This window comes from Melanostigma gelatinosum (assembly GCF_949748355.1).
Source record: "Melanostigma gelatinosum genome assembly, chromosome: 16".
Classification (NCBI taxonomy): Eukaryota; Metazoa; Chordata; class Actinopteri; order Perciformes; family Zoarcidae; genus Melanostigma; species Melanostigma gelatinosum.
This window is the reverse complement of record NC_136649.1, coordinates 6,653,422-6,680,693: the sequence shown is the minus strand read 5'-3', so window position 1 is coordinate 6,680,693 and position 27,272 is coordinate 6,653,422. Positions and strand designations below refer to the sequence as shown.

Genomic DNA, 27,272 nt, shown 5'->3' with positions numbered 1-27,272 from the left:
TCTTTAAAATGCCGTCTAGGGAGTGTTCTGCTGCCGAAATGTGTTCGCTCTGGGGCAAATGGACCACTGGGGTTGACATCTTCAGCTGAACGTGATACAATTCATTGCATGGGACTGCGTGACAACGGCTTTCAGCTGCATTTTGTAGCAAACACATAAGTGCTGCTTTGGCTTCTGAAGGGGAAAGGGTTCGGACATCATAGACCAAAGAAATAAGACTCCAATAGACGGTGCTTATCTCACTGTTCCTGCTATTCATGAAGCATTTTCAAGATAAGACACTACTCGTTTCATTTAACACGGACAACTGATTGCAGGCGTTGCTGACCTTGTTGTCTTTACTAGCAGCTGTTGTGCAGGTAAATTCTGCATTTTTGCAGAGAAAGCTGCTGCTGCTGGTGTTATCAGACCTACGGAGAGGACGTCTGAAGTCACGGTTAGCGGCTTTGAGGAGAGCGACGGACACAAAAATGGAGGATTTTCCTTTTCTGAAGTGCTCTCCAGTACGACAGAGACTTCAGCCACCAGCAGAGCTACGAGTGAGAACAGACAACAATGAAACTGAGGAAACGAGTGAGAGACGTGTGTTGACCACATTTATGGACCTCTAGTCTGGTAAACTATTCATTTTGAATTAAATTTGATGCGACTTCCTGTTTACACCGGCACCCACCCGCATGCCCAGTGGCCGTGAATAGCCCGTGTGGACGGAGATCGTTTTTGTTTTCAAACTCCGGCTTTAAACGTTTAAAACGTATTAGTGTGGATGTAGCCAGAGTTTGGTGCCAAGAGAGGTAGGAGCTAAGTACAACCAAAGGCTGAATAAGACAAATTTAGGCAACCAAAATGTTAGACTTAACAAAGTTAAAATACACTGTGAAAGGGTGAAAGATCCCTTGTACCACTACTTAAAACTGATGGAATACTAAAATCTTTCTGTACAATTCATGATCATGACAACAAACACCACACCTCAATTAAGGGTCAGCTTCAGTCCAAGATCACACTTGATTCCCAGTGAGAGCAGAGATTTACTCGATATAGAACATCAATGGGACATTGTGCCTCTGGTCTTCCACTGCTCTCCTGGGTCCACTGACAAAGGAGCAGGCTATCCCCTGCTATTAATAAACAGCATTTAACTTATTATTAACCATCCTGCCAGTGCACACAGAAGGTATTTCTAGACAGCATAGTGGTTTTGCTTCTTCCCAGTGAGATTGATGTTTGTTGCTGTTGATATTTGTTGACAGCTCAACGAGCACAGACAGACAAGACACCACTGCAGTTGGGTTGTAAACTATTGAAGTCAACTCTATAACCCATGAGATGCCTGAGTTTGTGATCTCAGATATAGAGCTCAAACTAATGTAGCACATTTTCAAATACATTTTGTTGTTGTCGTCCGGGTTCAACGTAACGAACTGAACACATCAGATCCTGCTCTAAAATGGAGAACGCTGAATCCTTGGGAACCACTGAAGGTGTATTCACATTTATACCTATTGCCACAAGAAACACATTCAATGTGCAAAATAGCATTTTAACTTTGTGGGAGGCAGAAATCCGCCAGTTCTTCATGACAAGTGTGAGATGTAGAGTGTGCTGTTTTTTTCTATGCGTGTCTCTGTGTGCACGATGGAGTAGACCTGGCAGTAGCAGCACTGCAGGCCTACGGGATAACACACGGGGAGCAGAGCACACACAGCATGTCCACTACATTCCCAGGTAAAGTGTAAACACAGAATTGCTAAATTTGATGTACACGCACACACACGCGCACGCACACGCACACACACACACACACACACACACACACACACACACACACACACACACACACACACACACACACACACACACACACACACACACACACACACACACTGTTTATTCCTAAAACCAGTGAGGGGGTTTCAACCTTGCTGTCAACGAGACAAAAAAACACCTGCATGTTTTGAAATTTGGGGGAAATTGTAAATCAACTAACAATAAGGCCATTTGCTCCTGATTTCATTCACCTCCCATTAAAGAGAAAGTAAACTCAAACTTGTTTCTAACACTTATACATGGTTGGTATTTTAACAGCCAGCTCCAGTATTTGTGGACTAAAAATACTGTAAATTCATAAAAGGGATTTTTTTTCCAAACAGAAATGTGGACAACAGACTTTAAGACTGAGAAATAAACATCACAGAACTAAACTAAACACGTGAATTCACTAATAAAATAGGTGCAGTTGCTTCCATACAAGACATGCTGGCTCATTGAATATATCTCATCAAATGAAAATGATGTGAATACTATGCTATTGCCCTCACAGTCACAATATCTCAACCCAACTGAACACCACCACTGTCATCAATCTACCCAATAATACAATATATGAATACATCTACATCATTTTATGAAAGCACAAACATTCTGACTATAAATACTAGGTGCTGGACGGAATCACATGTTAAAAACAGAATAAAGAGTGGACACACTAGATAATGCTCCCATGAACATATATTTATAACCACAAAGTGACATTTCGAGCTTCGAGCTCGTCTCCAGACAATGCATGAATGAATTAGCATTGCTGTTCATCCTTCCAGTAAGTAATCGTAAGTTTCCCTTGAATCAATTACACGTCAGCAGAATGAACCGCATTTTTACTCGGGCGTGTCTCGGTTTCAGACGTAGCACTCTTTAACAGCAAAATGTCACAAAGTGCTTTACAAAAGAAAACGACAAAGGTGCAATCAGTGGAGTGCAGCTCTCAGATAGTTGGGTTTGCAACAATCACTTTGAAAGTACACAAAAATACAACATTTAATATACAGTTCATCAATAAATATGCAGGCGGTCTCCATGTTTTGGCAATGTTTACTGTTTACATGTTGACTGTTTACTGGGAGTTTGACTTTAAAGCAAAGGTTTCTGCCTAAATGGTGCCTTGCTCCTATTCCAGCTGATCTGTGTGTCTTTCTGGTGGATTATAATCGCTGCAGACATGTAAGTAACTCAAATCTGCTGGTTTGGGCTACAACAACATAGACATCGGAGACAAGAACATCAATTTACGTCAGTGTGACGGCAAACTGTGAATTTTGACTGCTTCATTTCCGGCGGGTGGGCCTCCGTGCATGCTATTATGATGTGCAGCCACTACGACGGGCTCCAGTGCAAGCTTTCTAGTTATGAAACACACAAATTCTGTGCCTGAACTAGCTACTGTATATCGTACTGTCTCGTCTACATTGTCAAAAACAGTCTTGACAACATCAGCATACATATTATCCTGCAATCATCATTGTATATGATACAATACTTCATTAGTTTTATATGTATTAGCATATAACAGCAACGTTTTCACAGGCTTGCTACTGCGATACCAGTAATCACACTCGCTGTATCTTCAGCATTAGTGAATATTGCCGAACGTTTGCGTAGCGAGAGAGAGACAGCGAGGGAGAGAGAGAGAGAGGGGGCAAGGGGTGAGAGAGAGAAAAAGAGAGCGAGAAAGAAAGAAAGAAAGAGAGCGAGAGATGGAGAGAGAGAAAAAGAGAGAGAGCGAGGTGTTGATGGTTAGATGGTTAGGGCTCATCCTCTCCAGATTACCAATGTCTCCTCAAGGTTAGCAAGAATATACACCTCTGTAGTGCAATCAAACCTGAACAGCTGATTAGCATACTACTTGCACAATGTCACCACAATTCAATACTCATTGAGTTAGCTCATCATCGCTCCCCAGGAAGCATTGATCCTTCCCGGAGGAAGTGCTGAGGGCAGTTAGCCTCAGCACCAACTGACATACGGGACTCTTTTCTGGGCTCAGTTCTTGGGTTTGGATCAGTTTACTCTCAATGGATATCGACCTAAAACTACTCGACATGCATTTGTTGGCGTGCTTCTGTGTACATGTTAAATGTATGCAGAATTCTGCAGATTATTTTGGAAAATGAAACTATTGAAATCAGCAACAGCTATGTACACGTGTACAGTTCATCAAGTCAGGTTTGATTGTCTGAGGTGGATATGTGAAGGACAGCTGACAGGTGATCATCAGTGAGAGACGACCTGTATCTGTATCTGTTAAACTTATAAAAGCTATTTATTTACCTGCATGTCTGCCTCACACGTCAGCTGCGAATCTGTTTAAAGAAATCTTCCTCTGTAATTCTCAACTGACAGAATCTTTGATCGCTAAAGCTGCATTTGTCCTTAACGTGACACACTGAGCTGGGACCACTGTTTCCGGGTGACAACCAAAGTTTTCACCAAGTTTTGGAGTTCACCGAGTTCATAGCGAGATGAGTGACGACCTGACTGCTTAATTGTAGGAGATTCCACCACTTTGATCAGTGAAGGCATCTTTATTAGGGTTCCAAGAAGGAACCTCTTAAAGAGACTAATACAACAATAATTCTTCTCGATCATCAATTATGACCCTCTAGAACTGAGAGGTGGTATCTGTATCTGCAGACACTGACCCCTGCCTGGACTATTTCTTTTCTGATTATTGTGTTGCATTCGGGACATTTCTAGGTGTTTCTCTGCTTCTCACTCTGCCTCTGCCTCCAGCTGTCACTCCTCAGCCTCTTCTCAATGAGCTCTGGAAGCTCTGCTAGCATCTGCTTGTCCTCACAGGAAAACACCTTTTGATTCTTTTATATTCCAATGATTTCATATACAACTTAGCCATGGGGGGTATACGGAGAACCCTTTTGAATATTCAAAGGGTTTTAAACTAGAACCCAGTCAGGGGTTTTTACCATTGATCATTCTCCACCCTAACCATGGCTTTAGTTCAGCCGGTCAACCTGGGGCTATGGGAACCACATCCAGCAGCCTTGGGCCTCATGCAGCTCCTAAAGGGCTAAAAACACCGATGTGTCGCAGTGTAGGCCACGACAATCATGGCTCACAATCACAGTTTGAGAGACATCACACCAAAAGCCTTCTTAATGGAACCCTTAGTGTTACAAGGAACCCTTGAAAAACCCTTTCTTCAAAAAAAGGGTTCTTCAGAAGCAAATGGTTCTGGGTAGAACCTCAGCTCTTCAGGCAAAAAAAACCTTCTGCAAGCGTTATTTGGAAGAGGGACACACATAGAGATAGTGTGAAATCACACCCAGAATGACTTCCGTTGTTGAAAATAACACTTGGCAACATACATATTAAACGTTTACCATCACCATAATGTAATATTTGTTGAAAGATTGTCATTTTAATTAATAGATTAAATCACCTCAAAAAAATCTTTCGATGGCAACCTGGAGTATCCGCCTTCAGAAGCACTCAGTCAAATGATTAAATTGTGGAGCTTAGAAAAATAGAAAAAGAGAGGTAGACAGGGAAAGACGTGGGGAACACATTGAGAGAGAGTGGTGCAGGGCTGTGCTCTCTCTGTTTTGTCTGGGTGTGTTGTTTTCGTTGCCACTGCTGTTTGTTGGCATATGATCTCTGCCAGCACAGGGCACAGCACAGTACGGGACCGCATGAACAGCTCGGGTGTGAGCAGCTCGCCAAAAGCGGCTTTGGTTTGAATCACAGCACAAGGTGTTAGCGGATTGTATTTTCTCCATCCTCTGTCATATTTAGATACAGTAGCATACTGACTGCAGTGAATCACGTATGCACAGCACAGATAGTATATATCCCCTTGTATCTCTGAACATTGATTCATCCATGCAAAGATCCACTTACACCTATACGAATATGATATCCATCCATAAAGGACACACAACTAGACTATAGTCAACCACTGTACACATACACTCATGAGTCAGCAGTGCACACACACACATTAGTTAGTGGGGGCAGAGACTACACTACTAACGTGTTGCATGTTGCAGATGATGTGGCATGGTTAGTCCTACTTGTGGCTCTGGTTGGAAGTCTGAATTTTAAAAAAACAACAGTGATTATATTATAAACTGTGGCTGTGGAGCTTCATAGACATCTAAAGGCATTTAAGAGTCTATGGTGGATGTAACCCAACATGAATGCACAAATCATGCGCTCTGAACAGGTACAAAAAACACACTAACTAATATTCGCCCCCTGGATTGCACAACATTTTTGTCAGTCGCTTTGTTACTTTTGAAACCAACTCTACGGTCATCTGAGCCTCCTCCCAATATAATCATGCAACCGCCTGTTTTTGAAGGAAGTAATGCAATATGACCCAAGAAATTCGGACTTGTTTTTGTTACTTTTAACAGTTATACGTTTCTTTAGACTCAGTTCACACTTTTTTTTTCTGAAATAAATACATTTTGTTATTATTTATCCAGTTACATGGTTAAAATGTTCTGTCATACACTTGTTTAAGAAAAAAATGAAGCAGACTGAACAATGGTATAAGTCCCACCCCTTTAACTCATTTGAAAGCCTGGTTCTTAGTCTTTCACACCCAACCTGGAAAACAATACAGCCAGTTCTATTTGTTTTAGTGTACCGGGCCCCAGGTCCGTATTGGGAATTCCTATTGGAATTTTCAGAGTTCTTATCAAGTCTAGTCCTTAAAACAGAAAAAGTATTTATTGTAGGTGACTTTAATATTCATGTGGATGTTGATAATGATAGCCTTAGTACTGCTTTTAGATTTGATTGGCTTCTGTCAGAGTGAACAGAAACCCACTCACTGTTTTAACCCTCGACCTGGTTCTGGCATACGGCATTAAAATACAGCATTTAATAGTCTTTACACAGAAATTAGGCAAAGGTTTCTACACTAGATGTCTATGTGATAGATATTTAACTCATGTCTCAATATAACAGAGGACTCCTGTGATAACTTTAGTCCGTCCCAGGTGGATCATCTTGTCGACAGCGCTACACGCTCACTGAGAATGACACTGGACTCTGTTGCCCCTCTCAAATAGATGACAATAAAACAAAGTAAGTTCATGAATGTCTTTCATGATAAGATTACAACTATTAGAGAGACAATTAATGTCCTCTGCCAGGAACGGCCACTGCGCTGCAGCTTAAGTTAAGCCAGGTTCAATGACGTTGGCTTCCGTGTTGGTGCCATTGCTCTGTCAAGAACCAGCGATGGATCCAATGGATCTAAAATGGTAGGTTGATACAACTGCATCAGACAGTGAGCATAAACAAAGAATGAAGGTATAAAAAAATGACAAGATTGGAAAGTGGTAGGGATTTTTGAAAGAGGAGATCAGATAAAGGCAAAAAAGGTAATTGGGGAGTGGATGAAGAGGGAAAATGAAGAAGACAACAGAGACCGCCGGGAAGGCAAAGCGTTGACAAAGATAACAGAGGTCGAGGGGAGATAGACCAAGAGAATATTCAAGTAGAGAGAGAGAGCGAGTCTAACAAAAGGAATGGAAATGAGAAGCACTCTTTATGAGCCCAGGACAGTAAAACAGGACTCCTCGACGGCAGCGACACAGTTTCCCGTCTCTTTCTGTCTTCCTCCCTGCCACCAGTGAGCAGACACACAAATAGAGCCAGAATGGAGCCTCTTGTCTGCCTAACAGGAGGCGACAGGGAGCCTGATGCCTAATAATGTCTCCCATCTCGCTCAGGGATTAGACACAGCAACAAGGGAGAGCGACAGGTGTATGGGGAGAGGAATCTCCAGGAGCTTAGACAAGCTTGGTTCTGTGAATTGGGGAAGCCATTACAGGTGACAGCAGCCTGCGGACAACTACAGCTTTTCAAGGCAAACAAACACCAAAAGACATGGAACTAGGGGTGAGCCCGAATAGTCGACTATTTGACGGATACGTCTTCATTCAACAGCCAATCTAACAGTGGCAGTGCAGAAAAATGGCGTTATGGGACAACGATCATTCCACTCTGGCTAAATAGGGGGTGCTGAATGTATTATTTTAGATTGAATTGCTTGGTTTCTCCCAATAAATCATGATCCATCCATATATATATATATATCTATATATATATATATATATATATATATATATATATATATATATATATATATATAGATATATATATATATATATATCTATATATATATATATCTATATATATAGATATATATATATATATATATATAGATATATATATATATAGATATATATATATATAGATATATATATATATATATAGACTATTTGGGTATAAATAACACCCCATATGAGTTTGAAAATAAGTCAATCAGCCTTCTGGGGAGGCACATATAAACCAATGCAATGCATCCTATTGCATAATCTCATCACATGCTCTCTCAGTAAAACCATGAGTTGCAAATCTCTAGAAGTTACATTTGCTCCCTTTTTCCTCTGCTGATCCGACCCCTGACTTACAACGTGGATCCAATCCGAACAGTGAGTTTTGTTTTATCCACTGCAACCATACTGTCAAAACATGTGGTAAGTACGTGGTAAAATGTGGGAAAGTAAAAACAACATTTGCCTCTAAGTGTAGTAGAATAGATGTGTAAAATTGTAATTCTCAACAAAAATAGAAGTGCATGAAAACTGTACTCAGGACTGCAACTAGCATTCCAATGAAACAAAATATTCACACACTTTCTTTTTTTTTTTTTTTACACTGGAAGTATTACATCCTATAATCCTTGTGTCTTTACAACTGTTGCACATCCATGACAAGATCCAGGTCTGTTTCTGTTTGTTCATGTGCACCTCTCTCCTCCTCTTCACTTAAATCACTCACTCACTGCATGCATTGAGCTCTGTCGCTGGCTTTACACCACTGCCTCTCTATTCAATTGATAAATCAATAAATAATACGATTACCACCGAGCTTATAATGGCCTCACAAAGACACCCAACAAACACCAAACAAAAACACACAAAAGCAAAGGTGACCAATTAGAAATGCTACCAGTAATAATATTTGAAGGAATATTTTGAACAGTTTGCCTGGCAAATACCTCAATACGTAGAATATCACACACACGTACTCGTTTGTCATGAGGCTACAGTCAGTTGAAGTGGTTGTGAGTTTGTAACGTGCTAAATTGTCCCAGAAAGCTGCAGGTCTGCTGAGACCCTCATCTCATTTAAATCAAGATTGAAGACTTTTCTGTTTGCTGCTGCCTTTAATTGAACCACATTCAATTCATATATTAATCAATTTCCTGCATTTCTGCATTTTACTACTGCATTTTATTTCTTAGTATTTTTTTATTTTTTATGTTTTAATGCAACGAATGTTCTTAATTGTTTTTAAATCTCCTTTTCTTTTGCCTTATGTTTTGATGCTTTTAATGGTTTTATGTGAAGCACTTTGAATTACCTTGTTGTCGAAATGTGCTATACAAATAAACTTGCCTTGCCTAAATTGAACATTGTGAACATCTATTATCAATAGAGGAGTAATGTCTACCTGAGCAGAGAATGAATGTGTTGACATTTTACTGTTTTTACACACTGTAAGACTACATGCAAGTCAAAAAGGCACAATGGCCAAAATTGCATCAAATACAGCCTTATGTGGTAACAAAGCATCTGACCTTCTAAATGTTTACCGGTGCAAAAGTGTGATGGTGAGTTTGGACATTACATTGTTTCTAGATGACCGGGTCTTCATACTCTTCCTCTGGAGACTGTTCACTCATGGTAGCTGCTTATGTGTGTTTATGCACGTGTCTCTGATAGCTCATCTCTCTGAACCAAAGGAAAACAATGCAAGCAATGATGAAGGTAATCATTCATCACGGACATGAAGCCTGGAACTATAAACATTCTTGTTTTTAGGATCGTTTATTTTGTGCCGTTTCTCATTTGAACAGAGTTTTTCTCTACTTTATTGTGGCGTGTGCACCTGTACCTGTACCTGCCAGTTCGTATGTTGTCACAACATCAAATCTGTCTGACCGGCTGGCAGTGCTGCACATCTACGCACAGCACAGCAATTGTTGCTTGTCGGGTGAACATCGTCTTCAGCTCTGAGTGGCGTGTTGTTCGGTGAGCGAGCTCTCTGAAGTCAGACCCTGGAGCTCCAGAACACCCTGCTCCCCTCCAAACCATCTCAGGCAGTTCATTAGTTTGACTGGCAGCATAAATGAATCTAAATAAATGCACCAAGTTATGTCACACCACAACAAGCAGGTTGGGTGTGAACATGGCTTTGAGCGCTTCCATCAGCCAGCAGAGAGAATGTGGTTTGAACGAGTAGACGCCCTGGTTTACTGAGGAAGATGGTGGAGAGGCTTGTTCCTGTGAAAAGCGATCCACAGTGACTGTAGCTCATAAAGCTGTCTCACGCCGTCCCTGTATACACTCTACAGCATTCTAACAAATGACTAAACACACACACGCACAGTAAGAAAACACAAAGCGACACGCTCTCTTTTCTTTCTCCTTCTATTCAGGTTGGCTTAATTACTCGCTTGATCCAAGCACCCTCCGTGAGAAGCCATTCCAGAGGAGGCACTGAACACAGACAAGTAAACACACTAGAGCGTCAAACGCATCACGCCACACTCCTCTCAAACACTCACAGAGCACGCGTCGCTTTTCATATTGGCGGAAATGGAAAGATTTCGAAAAAGCTGTACCTTTGCTTTTAGCTAGAGGAGGAGGAGACAGAAGAGAGGATCCACAGCCGAGACAGCCCAGGCAGGGAGGAAGAAGAGGAGGAGAGGTGAGACAGGCACCAACCGTATCGATGTATATATGAATACATGTCATGGGGATCAATCAATGTACAACAGCAGCTGTACATCACAACAACACTTGAAACATGCAACCACAACAGGATTCCAGGATCTGTGAACACCAGCTCTGCCCTGCAAAGACAGAGAACTACACACGCGCTGGAGTTTCCAGGCTGCTCGGGTAGAAAGCCTTCATTTTAGGACCCTATTGGTGCTGAACATATCGGCATAGCATAATACCTAAAAATGCAGATGCTGCATTCTGCCTTTGAATCATCGTCAGAGATTAGAAGAGTAAAATGAAAGGACTGTCCAGCTTTCTTGCCTTTTTATAGTTTGTTTATGATAAATAAAGTCAATTGTGATTATTTATATTTCATAAGAATTACTCTTCATATTGAGATTGTTATATCATTCATCATATTTTGAGATATCCGATCGATAATCATGTTTCTTTTGTGCTGTAAGGACAATATTTCTTTCTGAACTGTAGTGGCGTAGAAATGGAACCACAGAAGAAGTACGACTACCTCAACATTGTACTTTAGAACGGTACTTGGTACATACAATAGGTACTTTCCATAATTCCCACGGCGGCTGGACTGCAAACCGATGTAGTCTGCATAGGTTGGATCAGATATTACATGGACCACAAGTCAGGAGCTAAGATGGCAGCTGATACTACTAAGTATGGTTAGGCTCGTTACCTCCTTACTGTCAGCAGAAACTACTTATCCTCCATCAGAGCTGCATTTAGTTACTACCAGTTTATATATGTTATTTAAATTTAGTTACAAAAAAGAAAATGCTTGTGAAGACAGTGAGTACTAGCCGGTCGTAGTTATCTCAGTAACTAGCTCCACCTTTAAACAGCTCTCTTGCTCAGCTGGAGGCCAGTGACCCTGAGCCACTTCCTAGCGGTTGTGTCGTGCGTTTTGGCTTCGTAGGGCAGTAAAGCAGAATGATAAAAATCACACTGTATTTTAAAAAACGTGCACTTTCATCTTCTACAGCGCAAAAACATGCAGTTCCACACACACACACACACACACACACACACACAGCACAGACATGAGAGAGAAGAGGGGAGGAGAGGCATACCTTGTTCTGCCATCATATGTGCAAGGCCTGGAGAACAGGAAAGAGAAGGAAGAAGCACAAAGACGTCTTGAGCACAGATCACACGCAGGTTCAATACTCTATAGTATTGTGATGATACATGTTTTCCCAGGAAGAGAAAGCATGGCATCAGATCACACAAAGGTTCCAGTGGCTTTCCTCATCAGAAATACCAGCATGTTAGCAGAAGTGAGAGCCTGCAGACAAAACATTGCACCTCTTCTCTGTCTTGGGCAGACAGGATAAGTGGTGAAAGATAATGGATGGATGGAATCATCCCCATCAGTTGCTACAGATATTAAAGCTGACCACATAAATCATAACTAAATCTAACGCCACCTAAGGCCACCTGTTATGTGCCCTTTCAATTTGCAAATGATTGCAAAACTAGAATTAGCGGCGTCATTCCAGAGATGTTGTGTTCACAGCAATGGAGCGGACGGACACGCAGAACACCTAACGCCTCCGTGAGCGCTGTGAGCGGCGTGGAGGCGTGCCAACGTTACGCTTGCCTCAGACTCACCAAGCCGATACAATGGTTGTATTGGCCTAGCCTGTCTGGATACTAGCAGCTGTACTAATGATGGCTATGGCTGTCATATACTTCATTCATTTCTTCTTCTTTTTTCATTCAAACTCACCTGGCATATTGTTGTTGACCTCTGGAATACAAGGGGAGAGAGAAAACAAGCAAAGAAAGCCAGTATTAGAAACACTCGTATTACTTGCATGCTGTATATCATGCAAAATACAATACAATTCACAGTCCATACAAAGGGCCGGCAGAGGGCACAGCCTTGTGCATGTCATTTACAATGCAGAAAGATTCAGCAATAAGGTGTTAAAGCATTCAGTCTCATTAGATCAAATATCCAGCGTGAGGCAGAAGAAAGTAGTGGATGGCAGACACAATTTTTAAAGTTATAACTGGTGTAAAAAATAAAATGAATAATATTAAATAATGGCATATGAAACTACACATTTCAAATGCTAACAGGGTCTTGAACCAGTGGGCAGAGTTTACAATGATGAGACACATTAACGCACACATTACCAACACAAACAAGGAGAGTAACTTAGAAAGCGAGTGGTTGAAACACCATCACAGCACAGTATAGAAACACTGCACAACGATGCAATAAACCCACTATGTCGAGCTACATGCTGCAGTAAACGGATGAGATCAAATAGAAAATGAAATCAGGGAGTTGGCACAGCCGAATCATCTTCAGAGAGACATGAATGTTGCTGACAGATTCTGTTTGTCTGAAGATAACTCGCCAAAGACTGCACTCTAAAAAGCCAAACTTCACATTTGTTGTACTAACACCTTTTTAAAGTTGAGTCAACAAATCCCTTTGGAAAAAGTTGAGCTAAAAAGTCGAGAAAACTTAGCATAGTGGTTTGGGCATCTGCTGAGGTAACTAAGGCCACTGTGCATGGGTAGATTTTAGTAAATATATACATGTACACATATGTATGTATGTATATATATATACACTACAATTATATATTTTAAATAATAAAATAAAATAAATAAAACATTATTTTCTTTAGCCCCTCTTAAGATACCATTATGTTTAGATACCTTATTTTTTTTAGATTTTATTTGATTGACATTTTGGCGAACATGTTATTTTTTTAATGCAAAAGTTAACATTAAGAAGTTTACAACGTGACGGACCCCACCCTATTTTTCGCGTGTTCATAATGTCATGTGTAATTTAACAATAATGACCCGCAGCTTGCGGTTTTGCATGGTCAAGTGAATTTGCACATATTCAAGTTAACGTCTGTACTAGCTAAAGCTAACGTTACTACGTTGTATGCACGTGCACAATGTTATAGCGCCGTATGCTAACGTTACATTGGTTGGTTTCTGTTAGCTAGCTAACATGTTGCTGCAAAGTGCTTCGCCGTTCGTTAGTGTTGGTGGCGTTGAAACACGAGGGCTTTAGCATGCTAGTTTAAGTTACCCGCGCGCGTGTACCATTGACGTGCACTAGATACTGGCCAGGTAATGAAGTAGGCATAAAGCAACACGCCGTTCTTTTGTGCACCCCATTTATTTGTGTTACTCGTAAGACTCCTTGACCTATGCTTTTCCTTCCCTGATGATACAAAACAAATAATGCATAAATACTCATTTAAAATACTCAGCAAAAGGGGGGATGAAGGTTCTGTTGCTTTTCGTGGTCACCCCCTTCCTTCCATCACTCATAGTATTGTTTGTCATTATGATAAAACCATTTTAATGACTTGCAAATAGCTCCTTTACACACTTAAGGTAAACATAGTTAGAAGTTAGTGGAATCATCTTTTAAATTCTCAGTTCTCAGTGTATATTTAATAAATCATGGCAAACTGCTTTTCTGTTTTAGTAAAAAATGTACCATTACTCCTTGGCAATAAATATTGCCCATCTTTGAGCAACTTTGAAAATAAGGGGATGTGAAGCTGTTAGGTTTGCATGGAGTTTTGACAACTATGCACATTGTTAACATGTTCTTATCTTTCCTTCATAGGATTTGGATGCAAGTTTTTCCACCCCAGTCAAGATGTCCTCTTAAAGCATTACAGACATTACCAGGCGTGACTCTAACCACTCCCGTGCCTGTATACAGCCTGCACCTGAACTTTCAAGACAACTGGTGCGTTAAAATCCCACCTTTCAAGAGTACATAAACAGTCTGGTAAACATAAAGTGCAGGTCACATTTTGTTGTGAATTGTGTGACTGTAAGGTCCTCTGTGCGCCAGAAAAATGCATAGGCCATCTCAGGGCTCATTTGAAGCAGCATGTGACTGTTGTCTATTCAAAAACTGTGAATTTACAAGTAATGTCCTTCAGTAGTCATGTAAGCCGGAAGTACAAATCTTACAGTGTTAATGATTTTAGATAATCTGTAATATCTCCAACAACTCCAACTGATCTACCAGAAGCAGATGAAGAATTGCCTGCAGAGTGCAATGATCCACAGGCTACTGTTGGTTGTTCTGAAATAGAAAGCCGCATGTATCTAATGCCTTTGGACAATTGTACAATTGAACATAAACTTGTATCATTGTTTCTTTACATGCAAACTGTTTTGTGCAGAGTTCTACAGAATTACTCGAGTGGACCTGAAGAAGATCTTCCTGTCATCATTGGATGCACACTCATCGCAGCTTATTAAGCTGTACAGATCACGCCGCGGAACACTTGGAAAGGACATGAGGATCCTTCTAGACACCTTTGATGAACAGGTAATCAATAAGTAGGAAGTGCATGTGGTATAGCAGGGGTCCTCAATTAGATTTGAACTGGGACCAAAAACTGGGGGACAGACGAGGGGCATTTTCACAATAATTTAGTCCGACACAAGACATCAATGATGAAACTATGCAAACTATAACATTGGAGCAGAGCATTTACCATCAGATCACCCTTTAATATTCCAGTTTGTCTTACAAAATAAATATGAAGACACGTTAATGTTCACAGGTGTATTGTATTGTTTGACTTAATTGACATTTCAAATTGGTGATTTCAGAGATGAAAAGCAAGAGAGCGTTACTGTGTTTTCACCCTTAAGCTATGTCCAAAAACATGATGCCCATATATACAGTGGTAAAATATAGGTTAATTTAGTTAGTGAATACAGCCAACCTGAAATGCATGCGACAATGCTGGAAGCATTTTGCCAAATGCCTTTGTCTTCTATAGTTTGCATTGAATTTTTTTAATTATAATTATTATGAATATATACATTTTTAATCTTCATTATGTATCTTTCAGACAACTGATTTGCTTGCCCACAGAAACTCTACAGCTCTATGGGGTCTACCGTTCTTTGATGGAGAAGCCGGACGGCTTTCTGAAGAAATATCTGGTAAGACTAATGTGTCAATGTCATTTAGGTTGCACATTGAGCAAGAAAACACGAATGCAAACTTTCATCAAACCCTCATTTCTACTTCACTGTTACTTTGTTATTCCACCTAAATAGTTTAATAAGTGTAACTTTACAGTTTTTAACATTTAATTTCATGTGATATCGCCAATACTGGCAATATTACTGTAGCATCAAGGTTACATGTGAGTGTGGTGCCTGCATCACATGCATTTTGTAACAGCAATTCTCCTTCAAATTTACTGGTAACATTTATAATTCCAAGCCCAAATTAGTCATGGGTTTTGAGACCTCGTATACAGTGCATTCAGAAAGTATTTAGACCTGTTGAAGATTTGTCTGACTTAAAAATGATGCATGTACATATTTTGGAGTATTTTTAATTGTAAAGTCATTCTCTGTCAGTGCATTTTCAAAGTCAAAATACCTTTTTGGTTAGCTAATCTTTTTAAGAAAATGAAACTAAAAAAGCCCCTACACACCATTAGCACCCTTTGCTGCTACATGTCTTTAGGGTAAGAATCTGGCAGATTTGGAGTGATTTTGTCCATTGTTTAATGGCAGATTTGCTCCAGTTCCTTCAGGTTTTTGTCACTTATTGAATCGAAGGAAACCTGTACAGTGAGCAAATGTTTCCCTGTATTCTGCTCTATTTATTTATTGACTTAATGACAAGACACGACATTCAGAGTATGAATATTTAAATATTAAAACACTATAATACAAATGTGGAATATGGTATGAAAGTGTTATATTTTAGTTTTTAAAATCTGCAGAAAATTTACCAACCAAAAATGTATTTTGACTTTTCAAATGTATTGTTACAGAATGGGAAGGAAAAAAAGAGAACCTTAAAGAGGGGGTGAATATTTATGAAAGTCTCTCTATGCTTGTTTTTCTTTAAAATACAGAGCCGGAGGAATTTTGCATCAAGGGAGTTGAACTTGGAATATTCAGTTGTTAAAGATGGTGTTGGGGCGGTCCGCTCAAGTCCAACAACAATAAGCATCGCCCTGGTTATTGAGGAACAGATTGTCCTGGAGGATGTATGAGACTTCCCAACCGCATTTGCCCTTTTGTTTGGGCTCATGCAGGCTCTTAACCTGGACTATCCGAAGGACTTACACATATTTGCATTTCTTTTTGTTTTGACTGAGTATTAGGACGGAACTTTAGTCGGTGTCTTTGGGTTTAAAATGGCAAGTAGAGATTATAAGGATGTTGACCCCCTGCTGTCTACTATTCAAGTGTTGAAATTGAAAGACAATATTGTTTTGCAAGCAAATAACTTATTGTTATTAAACATTTTGTGTTTTACGATGTTTTTCTTTTCTTTAACGGTGTACATTTCTAATTAATTAAAAATGAAGGCTGTAAAAAAAGAAAAGTTGAGTATACTTAAAAAGGTTAAGCAACCAGCTGCAAAGGCTTTTTTGAGTATACTCAACTAAGTTGTGTCAACTTAGGATAAGAAGTTAACTCAAAGTGCTATTTTAAGTTTCTCAAACTTGATATTTCAAGTGTTCTTTACTTAAGTACATGAGTAGACGTGAGGATCAAACTCAATATTTTAAGTTATGTTAACTTAAGTACATAAGTAGGTCTGAATAGTAATAAGTTTGAGAAACTTAAAATCGCACTTTGAGTTAACTTATTATCCTAAGTTGACATAACTTAGTTGAGTATACTCAAAAAAGCCTTTGCAGCTGGTTGCTTAACCTTTTTAAGTATACTCAACTTTTTTTTCTTTTTTTTTAGTGTGGACAGAGCAGGGAGTTGATATTTCCCCTTCTAAAGGCCCAACACCACAACCGGACAAAGTTCATCATCAGAACCATTGCTCCTCTTTGATTATTGAAATGGAGCCCTGTAGTTCGGCCACACACAGAAATGAAGCAGCTGGAAAATGAAGTTAAAGGTAATTGAACAGAGATGAATGTTCCTCGCGGGGACTAATTGGGCCAATCAGAAGAAGAAGTCAATCAGATATGTATTAGATACTAATTCAGTTTAAACGTAGGACTTTCAGCTGTGCTCCAACTAGCAAAGGAGCGCTGTGTGTGTGTGTGTGTGTGTTCGGATGATCGTGCGTCCTTTCTTACCAGAGCAGAGGATCACTCTTGACAGAGGGTCATTACATGTGGCTTGTATTGCTATCTTTGTGACTTTTCTTTATTTTAGCGGTCATAATGATGTCAGTTTGATTTGATTCATTCGGAGCTGTGGAATATTTAATCGTCCATGTTTGCTCACTTACATCTGAGCCTTTCTTACCCTCAGCTACAGGTTATATCAACTTCTTTTTAAAATACTAAATCTTAAATTATCACTGATTGGTATTGGCCATGAGAAGCAGGTCATTATCGGTTATCACATCGGCTGAAAAAAGTCCATATTATGCATCCCTAAATATTATCAATCAGCAGGTTAAATAAAAAATGGCCTGAAAACCATCCTGTTTTTAAGGCCCTGCAAACACATTAGATTTGTAAATAGTTTGTAGAGCAGGAGATCACTATATTACATATACGTTGTAACATTTTTTACAGTATGTTTTCATTACACACGTATGTAAATGTGTGAGTCCAGCTTTAAAGAACTTTTGTGAATGTGCCGTCTTTTACAGATTCCTGATTGACCCTCAAGTCTGCCATCATTATGCAGCACATGTTGGATGATGGTCTGACTGGTCAAACAACCCTGCTTTGGCTTTTGACGGATGCGAAAAAAAATGCAAAAAAACAGAACCTGTTCCGAAAACTTTAATAATGAACTAAAGTCTTGGAGTCAGTGTGTAAATGTTGAGGTGTAGAATTGTCCAATATGGATGTACTTCTTAAGACACTGGACTGCTGAGTCACAATGGTGAATGTTTGTCTCGGTTTAGCAAATAAAAGTGCTTGTTTAAGATTAGGGAAAGATTGTAGTCATGGTCTAAATGAATCCCGCTGACTGTTGGTAGGAGATGGAATACTTAAAGCAGTCAGTGTCAGGTCAACCATGGGCCTCGGACTACAATACCACAAGACTGGTGTGTGCTCCTGATAGACTGAAAATGTAAATATAGGTCGTATGTAGGCACTCATTTCCACGGCATGGCTCGGCTACATTCCACTCAACTCACTTTTGCTACCCGTGCTCCTCTCCATCTTGTTTCCAACTGCAGATAATACCCCGTCTCCCCTTTGGTTTATCGCCATAGCAATGCCGCATGAAACTGCCGTGACATCATTTTCAACGCCACACTTACTGAAACCTCGACCGAGGTTGTACCAGAAAAAGTACCAAGTAACAACACTTTTGCTGTGTCAAAACCAAAAAAAGAGCGAGGCAAGTTGAGCAGAGGCCAGGGTAGCATGCAGTGGAACCGTTAGAAACGACAAACTGGGGAGAGAGTAGATTAACAATTTCATCTTTCAGTTCCCTCCCCCATTGCAGTTTGATTTTCTGCCTAATCCATCATCAGAAGCTCAATCTCTCCGTCCCGACCCTCCTGCTCTGTCATTATTTTGTTCTCTATCTTGACCTACTTCCTTTGACAATTTACTTCCCCTGTATTGTGCCTCTGTTTGTCACCACCAGGCTTTGGTGTGTGTGTGTGTGTGTGTGTGTGTGTGTGTGTGTGTGTGTGCGTGCGTGCGTGCAGAGAGAGAGAGATGCCTGCAAACACATACATATTTAATGTGGAACTAGTCAACACTCACAGGTACAACTCCCAGTGGCAAGCTATAGCCAGCATTGAACTCAATACAATTACTGTACAAGGGAGCTCCGACACATGTCCTCTCTGTTGTGAATGTATGAATCTATATCCTCCAGCTCTCCTCACACATTTCTCCCCAAAAATAAAATCACAACCGATCACCATTCTTTGGGAGATGACTCAGCGGTGCTTTGAAAAAAACGTATTTATTCATCAGTAGAAACTCTCTTTAATTCAATAGCCAAAAGGTGACGCGAGGATAGCGGGGGTTTAGAGCTCAAAGTGGATTACTTAAAGGATGATTCACGATGTGTTGGATAAAGTAGGAAAGCGCAGTGATTAATGAGGTCTTTCAAATGCTGCTTTCTCTCATCGGTGCTGGCTTAACTGATGTTTCCTTCATGTTATTAACATGGAAGGTATGTATATATACACACACAACACTCCCACAGGATAAATGATTACGCCCTAACATTGTAGAGGGCTTGATTATTACTGTTTTCATCATCAATATTGTAACAGCCATCATCTCCTCACCAGCAGCCGTGTTTCATGTTGATATGAACATACGGGTGGCTGGTGAAACAGACAGGGAGGGCTGCTGAAGCCATCTGCCCGTGTTGGGGTGGCAACGGCATACAGCTGGTGGACCGTCGGCCGGGTGACACACGGGGCTGAGATCCGGTAGAGAGGGAACCTCAGACTGAAAGCCGTTGCGTTTCCTAGTTTCTGCTCGACAGACAGAGAGCCGTCTCATGCGTGTTTAATTTACACCTCTGTATATTTTGTCAGGAATACTTTCTCAGAGAACGCAAATATTACTTGGCTGTAAAATGACGCTTTTTTCAGATTGAGGTTTATTTTTCTGAGGAATCAACCAATACAATAGAGTTGTTTCTGTATTTTTGAAACGACAAAATGGAGACTCTGTAGTTCGAACCCTGACAAAGACGCTCAGATCCACTCCTTCTGTTCTACCCTTCCACAATAAAAGATCAAGGCACATTTTGCATGTGTGTAAAGGCCTTTAGAAAGCACCAAAACCATGATCTTTTTTATTTTTGTTATCTAAACTTTACCGAGTAGTGTTTTCGCTTAAGTTATCATACTTTGGAAGTGCATTTTGAAAAGACATTATGCATGTTACGAGTGGAAACTGACACACCATCCAAAATTGACACTAAAGGGGAAACTAGAGCTTCTTAGTTTGAAGTTTAGGACCACTGAACGAGTGGTGGTATTTTATGAGTTGGGAGTGATACACAGGATACACCTTCAGTTCCCCAACATTCTCTCTCTCCTCATCTCCTCAAAGACACATTTAAGGTATTGTAACATCCTCAATGACGCCGGTCCTCGATCAATATCTGGGTCACTGGCTGGAGGACAGAGGACGGGAGGAAGCTGAATTAGCAGAGTGCAAAGCACCTTATGTGTCGTTGTAGATTACAATGGACCAACCAGGTCTTTTGTCGTTTCATTTGAAGGACTTTTGGTTGGCTCTTTATGTCAGGAACAACAGAAATGTAATGAGTGAATAAAAACAGTATTAGTGATGAAAGAGAGCAGCGGAGTGGTGGTGAGTTTAGCGTGACTGTTGATTCCATATGAGAATATGGCCTTTATTGTTCTTTGATTTGAGAATACATTATATCGTGCATACAGTCAAACTAATGGAGAGTAACTGATGACACAGGGCTGGTCATCCCGTCTTTACAGACAGACTGACGTGATTATTTACAGCTGTGTTACTTCCTCCACATCATTCAGCCTTGAGATGCATTTCATGTTTGTGTAAACACTTAAAATGAAGTGCATTATGTGTCAGACATTTGATGATCAGTAATCACGGGCTGATATCTTCTCTCCCTGATGTATTCAAAAAGCCACCAGTGCACCTCAGCCAGCCTCATTAAGCCTGGTAACAATCAGCGTTCCCTGCTTCCACTCACCTGTCCGCCTGGCAGGAGGCAGCCAGGCGGACAGGCGAGAGAGGCGAGAGAGGAGGCAGAGCCAGACATAAATCAGCACCGGGAACAGGTCCCAATGTGGAGGCCGTAAATCAAGGTTGGGAAAGGCGGCCTATCAGCCTACAAGGGTCACCAGTGCCCTCGCATCGGTGGCTCAGTGAGTCACGCATCACAGCGCTGAGCGGCTGGAGGGCGGTGAGGTGGTGTGTGTGTGTGTGTGTGTGTGTGTTTTGGGGAGAGAACTGTGAGAGGATAAGGGAGTCGGGAGAGGGAGGCTGTGTAGCGATGCCTACAAATGTAAGAGCTGGCAGACCAGTTCTAGTTATGACTGAGAACGCCACATTCAAACACTTCTTCACTTCCAAAATAGCGCCATAAAATGTTAGACCTGTAAACTTGTAAAGGACGAAGCTTTTCCGTCATCTTTACTTCCTCGAGTAAAAATATCCACTGAAACAACAGTCCATCTAATAAGGAAACGACAACGATCATCTCAGCTACTGATCTCATCACAGTTAACACATTTAAATATAAAAAATATATAATTAACTCCTAAATTCAGTATGGATTATGCTAAATCTATTGCATGAAGGCAATTGGATGGTTCACAATCCCATCCATTACTTGAATGGCGCAACAAATGGGAGCAATTTGGGGTCAAATTTGGGGTCAAAGGACACTTCGACGTGCATTTGATAAAACCGATTACATTTCTTGTGGAAGGAGATATAGCACCTCTTAGTTTCAGTGTTTTTCCTTATCGGTGGGTGTATGTGAGGATGAAGGAAAGCAGTGTTTTAAGCAGTGATGAGATCAGATGTTAGTTTTGGGGGAGACGTTTGTACACTACTTTGGGAAGAAGTTTAAATTCATTTGAAGTAGTGGATCAGAGCTCACAATCAGCCAATGTTTCTGTATGATTCTTTCAAACTCTTTAGCTGATTATTTTACACAGCACCATGATTTCAGTGGAGGTTTTTTTGATAAGGCACTCTTCCTGTGTAACAGTGCTGAACCTGTTCATTCCACACTCTCTCCTGGAATCTGTATTCCAATTCATCTGCTTGTTTCAGTCAGTTTGTTTAGTGCGGATGCTCCTGATACGACCAAACTGGCTGATGGGGAGGCCTTCTTCAGATAGATGGAAAGATGAAATGTGTGAAATTATCATAATCAGCATATGTTATGGCCAAAATATCACAGGGACTTTTGACAACTAAAATATAATCACTTCATCATCGAGTCCAAGAGGACATTTGTGCCAAATTTGAAGAAATTCCCTCTCGAGATATCATGTTGAGGAGAATGGGACAGACGAAAAGCCTCCGGAGGCCTAAACATACAACGCATCATTCAGTGGAACACCAAACTAATCGAGACTCACAGACCAAGGTCACATCATGGGTCTGAAGTATTAATGGTGATGAGAGAGATGCTAAACCATTCAGCAGATTAGTGGATCTGAGCGACCTGGATGATGGAGCAAACATAATCAGATCCCAGACCTGTACTAACAAGAACAGAGCGCTCATATATCTGACTGGTACTCAGCAGAGAGGGCCGCATAGAGGAAGTGTGTCGCCTCCAGCTACAGCGAGTCCTCCCCCTGTCTGGTGTCGTGACAAAGCAGATTTTCCTTCATACTTAACACGCAAGTCTTCTGCTTCTAGACAATGAAAAGAAAAAAACATTTCTACCTTCGGAGCACACACCTTTCATCCCCCCACACACACACACACACACACACACACACGCACACACACACACACACACACACATACATACATACATACATACATACACACACACACACACACACACACACACACACTCACACACACACACCCCTTGCCTTTATTTCAAACTCCGGGAGAGATAGATAAAAAAAAACCCTAATCTTTAAATTCCAGATTCCCTGGCCTTTTGTCTGTATGCAGGGGGATTTGGCGTCAGCCCAAATGAGATGTAAATTCCATATTTGTGAGAGGTTAGGAAGAGCGCTCGAATTCAGATGGGGGGGGGGGGGGGATTGCTACACAAATATATTACAACAAATTACCTCTGATCTGAATTAATTTAATGGAAAAGACTTTCTCACCAAAGTGGTATTGAGTATCTCATAAGGAGCCAGATTATTGCGTACTCCTCAGCTGCTGGGTGCAGCCGGACAATGCGTATTGATTGTGAATAATTAAGTACACGAGAAGAGTTTTTTTCGCAGCCCAGAAAAAGAGCAGCGCTTCCGGGATCCATTTCATGTGCTGACTGCATGTTCACCAATTACCACAACAAAACAGGCATTATCACAGAATGTTATGTGCTCAGGGTTTATCAAATCACAGGAAATCCAGTTTCTACAAAAAGCAAGTGAAAGTGCCTTTTATTTGGCCTGCAGGGAGGAAATACTGGGGGGGGGGGGGGGGGGGGAACGAGTAAAGGGCTCTTTTTTAATAGAAATACATTTTGGTCTTGGTACAGCCAGCTGTGGAGCAATTCAACCACAGCTCTGGTAAAATTCTCAGCACAAAAGAAAGTGATATAAAACACCTGCCATCTTGTGATTGGGTGAAGAAAGGGGGCTCAGGAGGCCCCATTCGCTCTATAGGCATCCTTATCACTGCCTGCAGGAACGACACCATTAACCTGTGCCCCACTGCCTAACCGTGCTTGGATTAGCTTTCTGATTTCAAAGCTGAGTCTCTCACACACACACACACACACACACACACACACACACACACACACACACACACACACACACACACACACACACACACACACACACACACACACACACACACACACACACACACACACACACACACACACACGATAATAGTAATCATCGGTTGAGTTAAGCAAGCCCAGACAGACAGGCTGCCTCAGAGCCCATGATGTCTGGTGCAATAGCAGAGACAATCCTGAGACTTGAGAGATACAAAAAAACAAGTAATGTGAAAAACATTGAAACCTTCATGGTCATGATGTTGGTCATTAACCGTCCTGTAAAGTAACACGGCAAATGAATTGAAACTGTGCGGGGGAAAACAGCTGGATCCGTGCACGTGAAAAACAACAAACAAAACCAAATGTGCTCCTTCAGAGCTGGACAGGTGCAGCTCTCCAAATGTGAAAGAACACTCAACGAAGCTCTTCTGTTTGACAGATTATGTCGATGATTTTCACCGAATACTTCACGAGCTGTAACTGCTTCTGGTCCCAGGCCTCTGAATTATTGGCCACATTTCTAATTTGTTCAGCGACTCAAACCAAGCCCTGAGGAACAGCACTGGTTTGTGAGGCATATCTGGCATTAATGCCTTCAGTTGGATTTGCAAGAAATGAAAATGTAAAATTGTTAAGAGTACGAAAAAAGAAATGAGCTTCATTTTAAGTTGAAAGCGAGAGAATCAGTTTCACAGTTGGAGTCCTGCCAAAGTCTATCAAGGTGAATGAGAGCGTCATGTGTCATGCGTTTACCTTCACTGCAGAAGCGGCCCTTGTATTCGGTTTTGGAGCAGTCGCAGACCGGCTGTCCGTCCACCACGGAGCACGTACCTCCATTCTCACATGGGTTCACCGTGCACCACCCTTCTGACTCCAGGGGCACATTAAGGCTTCCCAGGAACAGGGGCTGTGAGATGCCATATTTGAGGTCTGTAATTGAGCCCCTGAATGGCTGCATGTTTCGCACCGTCGGTAGTGTGAGCGCACCGTTGCGGATATCCTGAGGCACTCCACCCAGGAACAGATCGCTGACGATTTTCATGAACTGACGCTGCGGCCGCACCTCATCTGCTTTGGCCTGGCCGTCCAGTACCAGCACTGAGCGCAGGTTGTACCTGCTCAGACCGGCAGAGTGCCAGCTGCCGTCATCCACCCGTCTGTCAGACACGACCGTGGTCTCGGCGCAGTCGATGCTGAAACTAAGCTGCAGCCGGCCCTCCACCACCGACAGCTGCAGAAAGTCACAGTAGCCGCCATCGTCAAAGTACAGCAGAAGCGCCTCCGAGGCTTCCGTCTTGAGCTGGAAGCTGAGGTCACCGCGGGTGCTGGCATCCCAGCGGAGGTAGCGGGCCCACTGACCTGGTGTGCCTAAAAATTCCAGTCCCAGACATGTGCTGAGGAACACTTGCAGAGTGATGGAGAAACCTACAGGACCCATAGCTGCAAAGGATGTTTTACTCCAACAAGGTGTCTGAGGGAAAGTCAATCTGAAGGAAATCTTAGGATGGTCAGACTGAATTTAAGGGATCCAAAGTGTCATCAACAATACGTGTAGAGATATATTCAGATAAATATTTCTTATAAAAATATGTTTTTCAAAGGGAAAAGGGCAGTAGTGGGAGAACAGTCGTTGTGGTTAACAGTCTTCAGGTCAGTATGTTCACATCAGTAAATTGTCCAGTCGTTGCAGGGCAGTGGTCGTGTGGAGGAAGAGTTGTTTTCCTCCGTAGGGTTAAAGAGAGGACCGGCAGGGGGAGGGTGATCTTTCAATAAGTTTCTTTTACACTTCAGAACAGATGCTATCAAGACTCGTGGTGCTAGGTCTGATGGAACGGACTTCTCTGGCTATCAGGGTGAGATGAATCTCCTCCTTCATGTTGTCCGTTGGGAGATGGAGCTGACAAGGGATCCACTGGCCTCTCTTACTTCCATCACTGTGAAAAGAAAAGAGAGCGGCAGAGGGTTACCATGGGTCAATCGTCCTTGATGTTACTACAGCACACATCCTGAGGTGCTTTCTTGCATCGAAATCTCATGGCATGCATGTGTACAATCTCATCAATGGTGGTACTGGTTCCCATTCATGTCGTTGTGTCACAACATAGAAAATGCCCTCAGTGTCCTTAATGTATCATCATGTTGAGTGACAGTTGTACTTGCGTCATTATACTCTGTAGGCTACTTGGACAGTTTCATTCATAATGATATATAATATTTAATGAGTTGATATATTTCTTTGTTGAAAAAAGCTTATTCTGCAAATCATGGGTGCGTTCGTAAATCCAATCCGATGCTCTACGTCAGGGATTCCCAAAGTGGGGTGCGCGAGCTGCCTCTAGGGGGTGCGCGAGAGGAAAAATGTAATGGCGGTGCAGTCCCGTCTCCTAAAAATTACGTTCCCCCAAAACTAAAATGCATTCTCAATTACGTTGTACCACGAACGTATTTTCTCCCTGATTACGTTTGTGTTTGACGTACAAATACGCTTCTCATCAACATATCTTTGCTGTACTCTAGTCTTTATAATTTTTCTGTGATCTGCCTCGCCTCTACCCCGCCACCCACGAGTTATTGACCCGCGGCCTGTTCCGAGGGCTGACAGACCTGACGATCGGGTGCCTCGCGGCGGGGGCGGCTGGAGACCTCGCGTCCCGGCGCCAACGAGTGAGCGCCGGCCACTCGGAACCATAAAACCAAGTCCCGGATTTCACCCGGGGGACATTCTGGAGGTATTGTGACCGGGTGATGTGCCTCGTTGCTGGGGAGGTATGAGCCGAGAGTGGCGGGGTGTTATGGAGTTTTATATTACAACTCGGTGTTGTTCCCGTGCGTGGATGAGCGCATTTCTGCCGGAGACAGGCGGCGTGTTGTGGTAGGAGAGGGAAAAATGTTAAAGAGATGGTGGAATGTATGATTGGAGAGAGAGAAGCGAAAAAGTTGGACGTGATCCCGCGTCCAACAACACTGTCGCGCGCATCGATGCTTTGACCGAAGACATCCTGGCTACATTAGTCGGTCGCGTGAAGAAGAGTGAGTTTTACTCTCTGCAAGTAGACGAGCCTACAGATGTGGCCAATCTGGCCAATCGTCCGTTACCTTCGTAACGTTACGTCCGTTACCTTTTCGAAGGCACGGTGCAGGAAGAGTTTTTGTGTTTTTTATCTTGTAAACAAACGCCACGCGCGAGCAAACTGTTCTCTCATTCGTCCGATTTTTATGCGGCTCTGTTGCTTTTTTTTTTTAAGGTGCGTGTGTGGG

The 27,272-nt window shown here is 41.7% G+C and overlaps 1 protein-coding gene across 1 annotated transcript in view; it reads right to left on the bottom strand.

Moving 5' to 3' along the window:
* The window catches only part of nrxn3a (neurexin 3a), a gene marked incomplete at both ends in the record, with an annotated part of 122,481 nt that extends 97,029 nt beyond the window's left edge, over positions 1-25,452 (bottom strand). The window contains 4 exons of the mRNA XM_079286182.1: positions 10,505-10,516; positions 11,705-11,731; positions 12,364-12,384; positions 24,768-25,452. Of these exons, the coding sequence (XP_079142308.1) occupies positions 10,505-10,516; positions 11,705-11,731; positions 12,364-12,384; positions 24,768-25,452 (745 nt within the window). The remainder of the gene's footprint in view (positions 1-10,504; positions 10,517-11,704; positions 11,732-12,363; positions 12,385-24,767) is intronic.
* Positions 25,453-27,272: the final 1,820 nt, after the last annotated feature.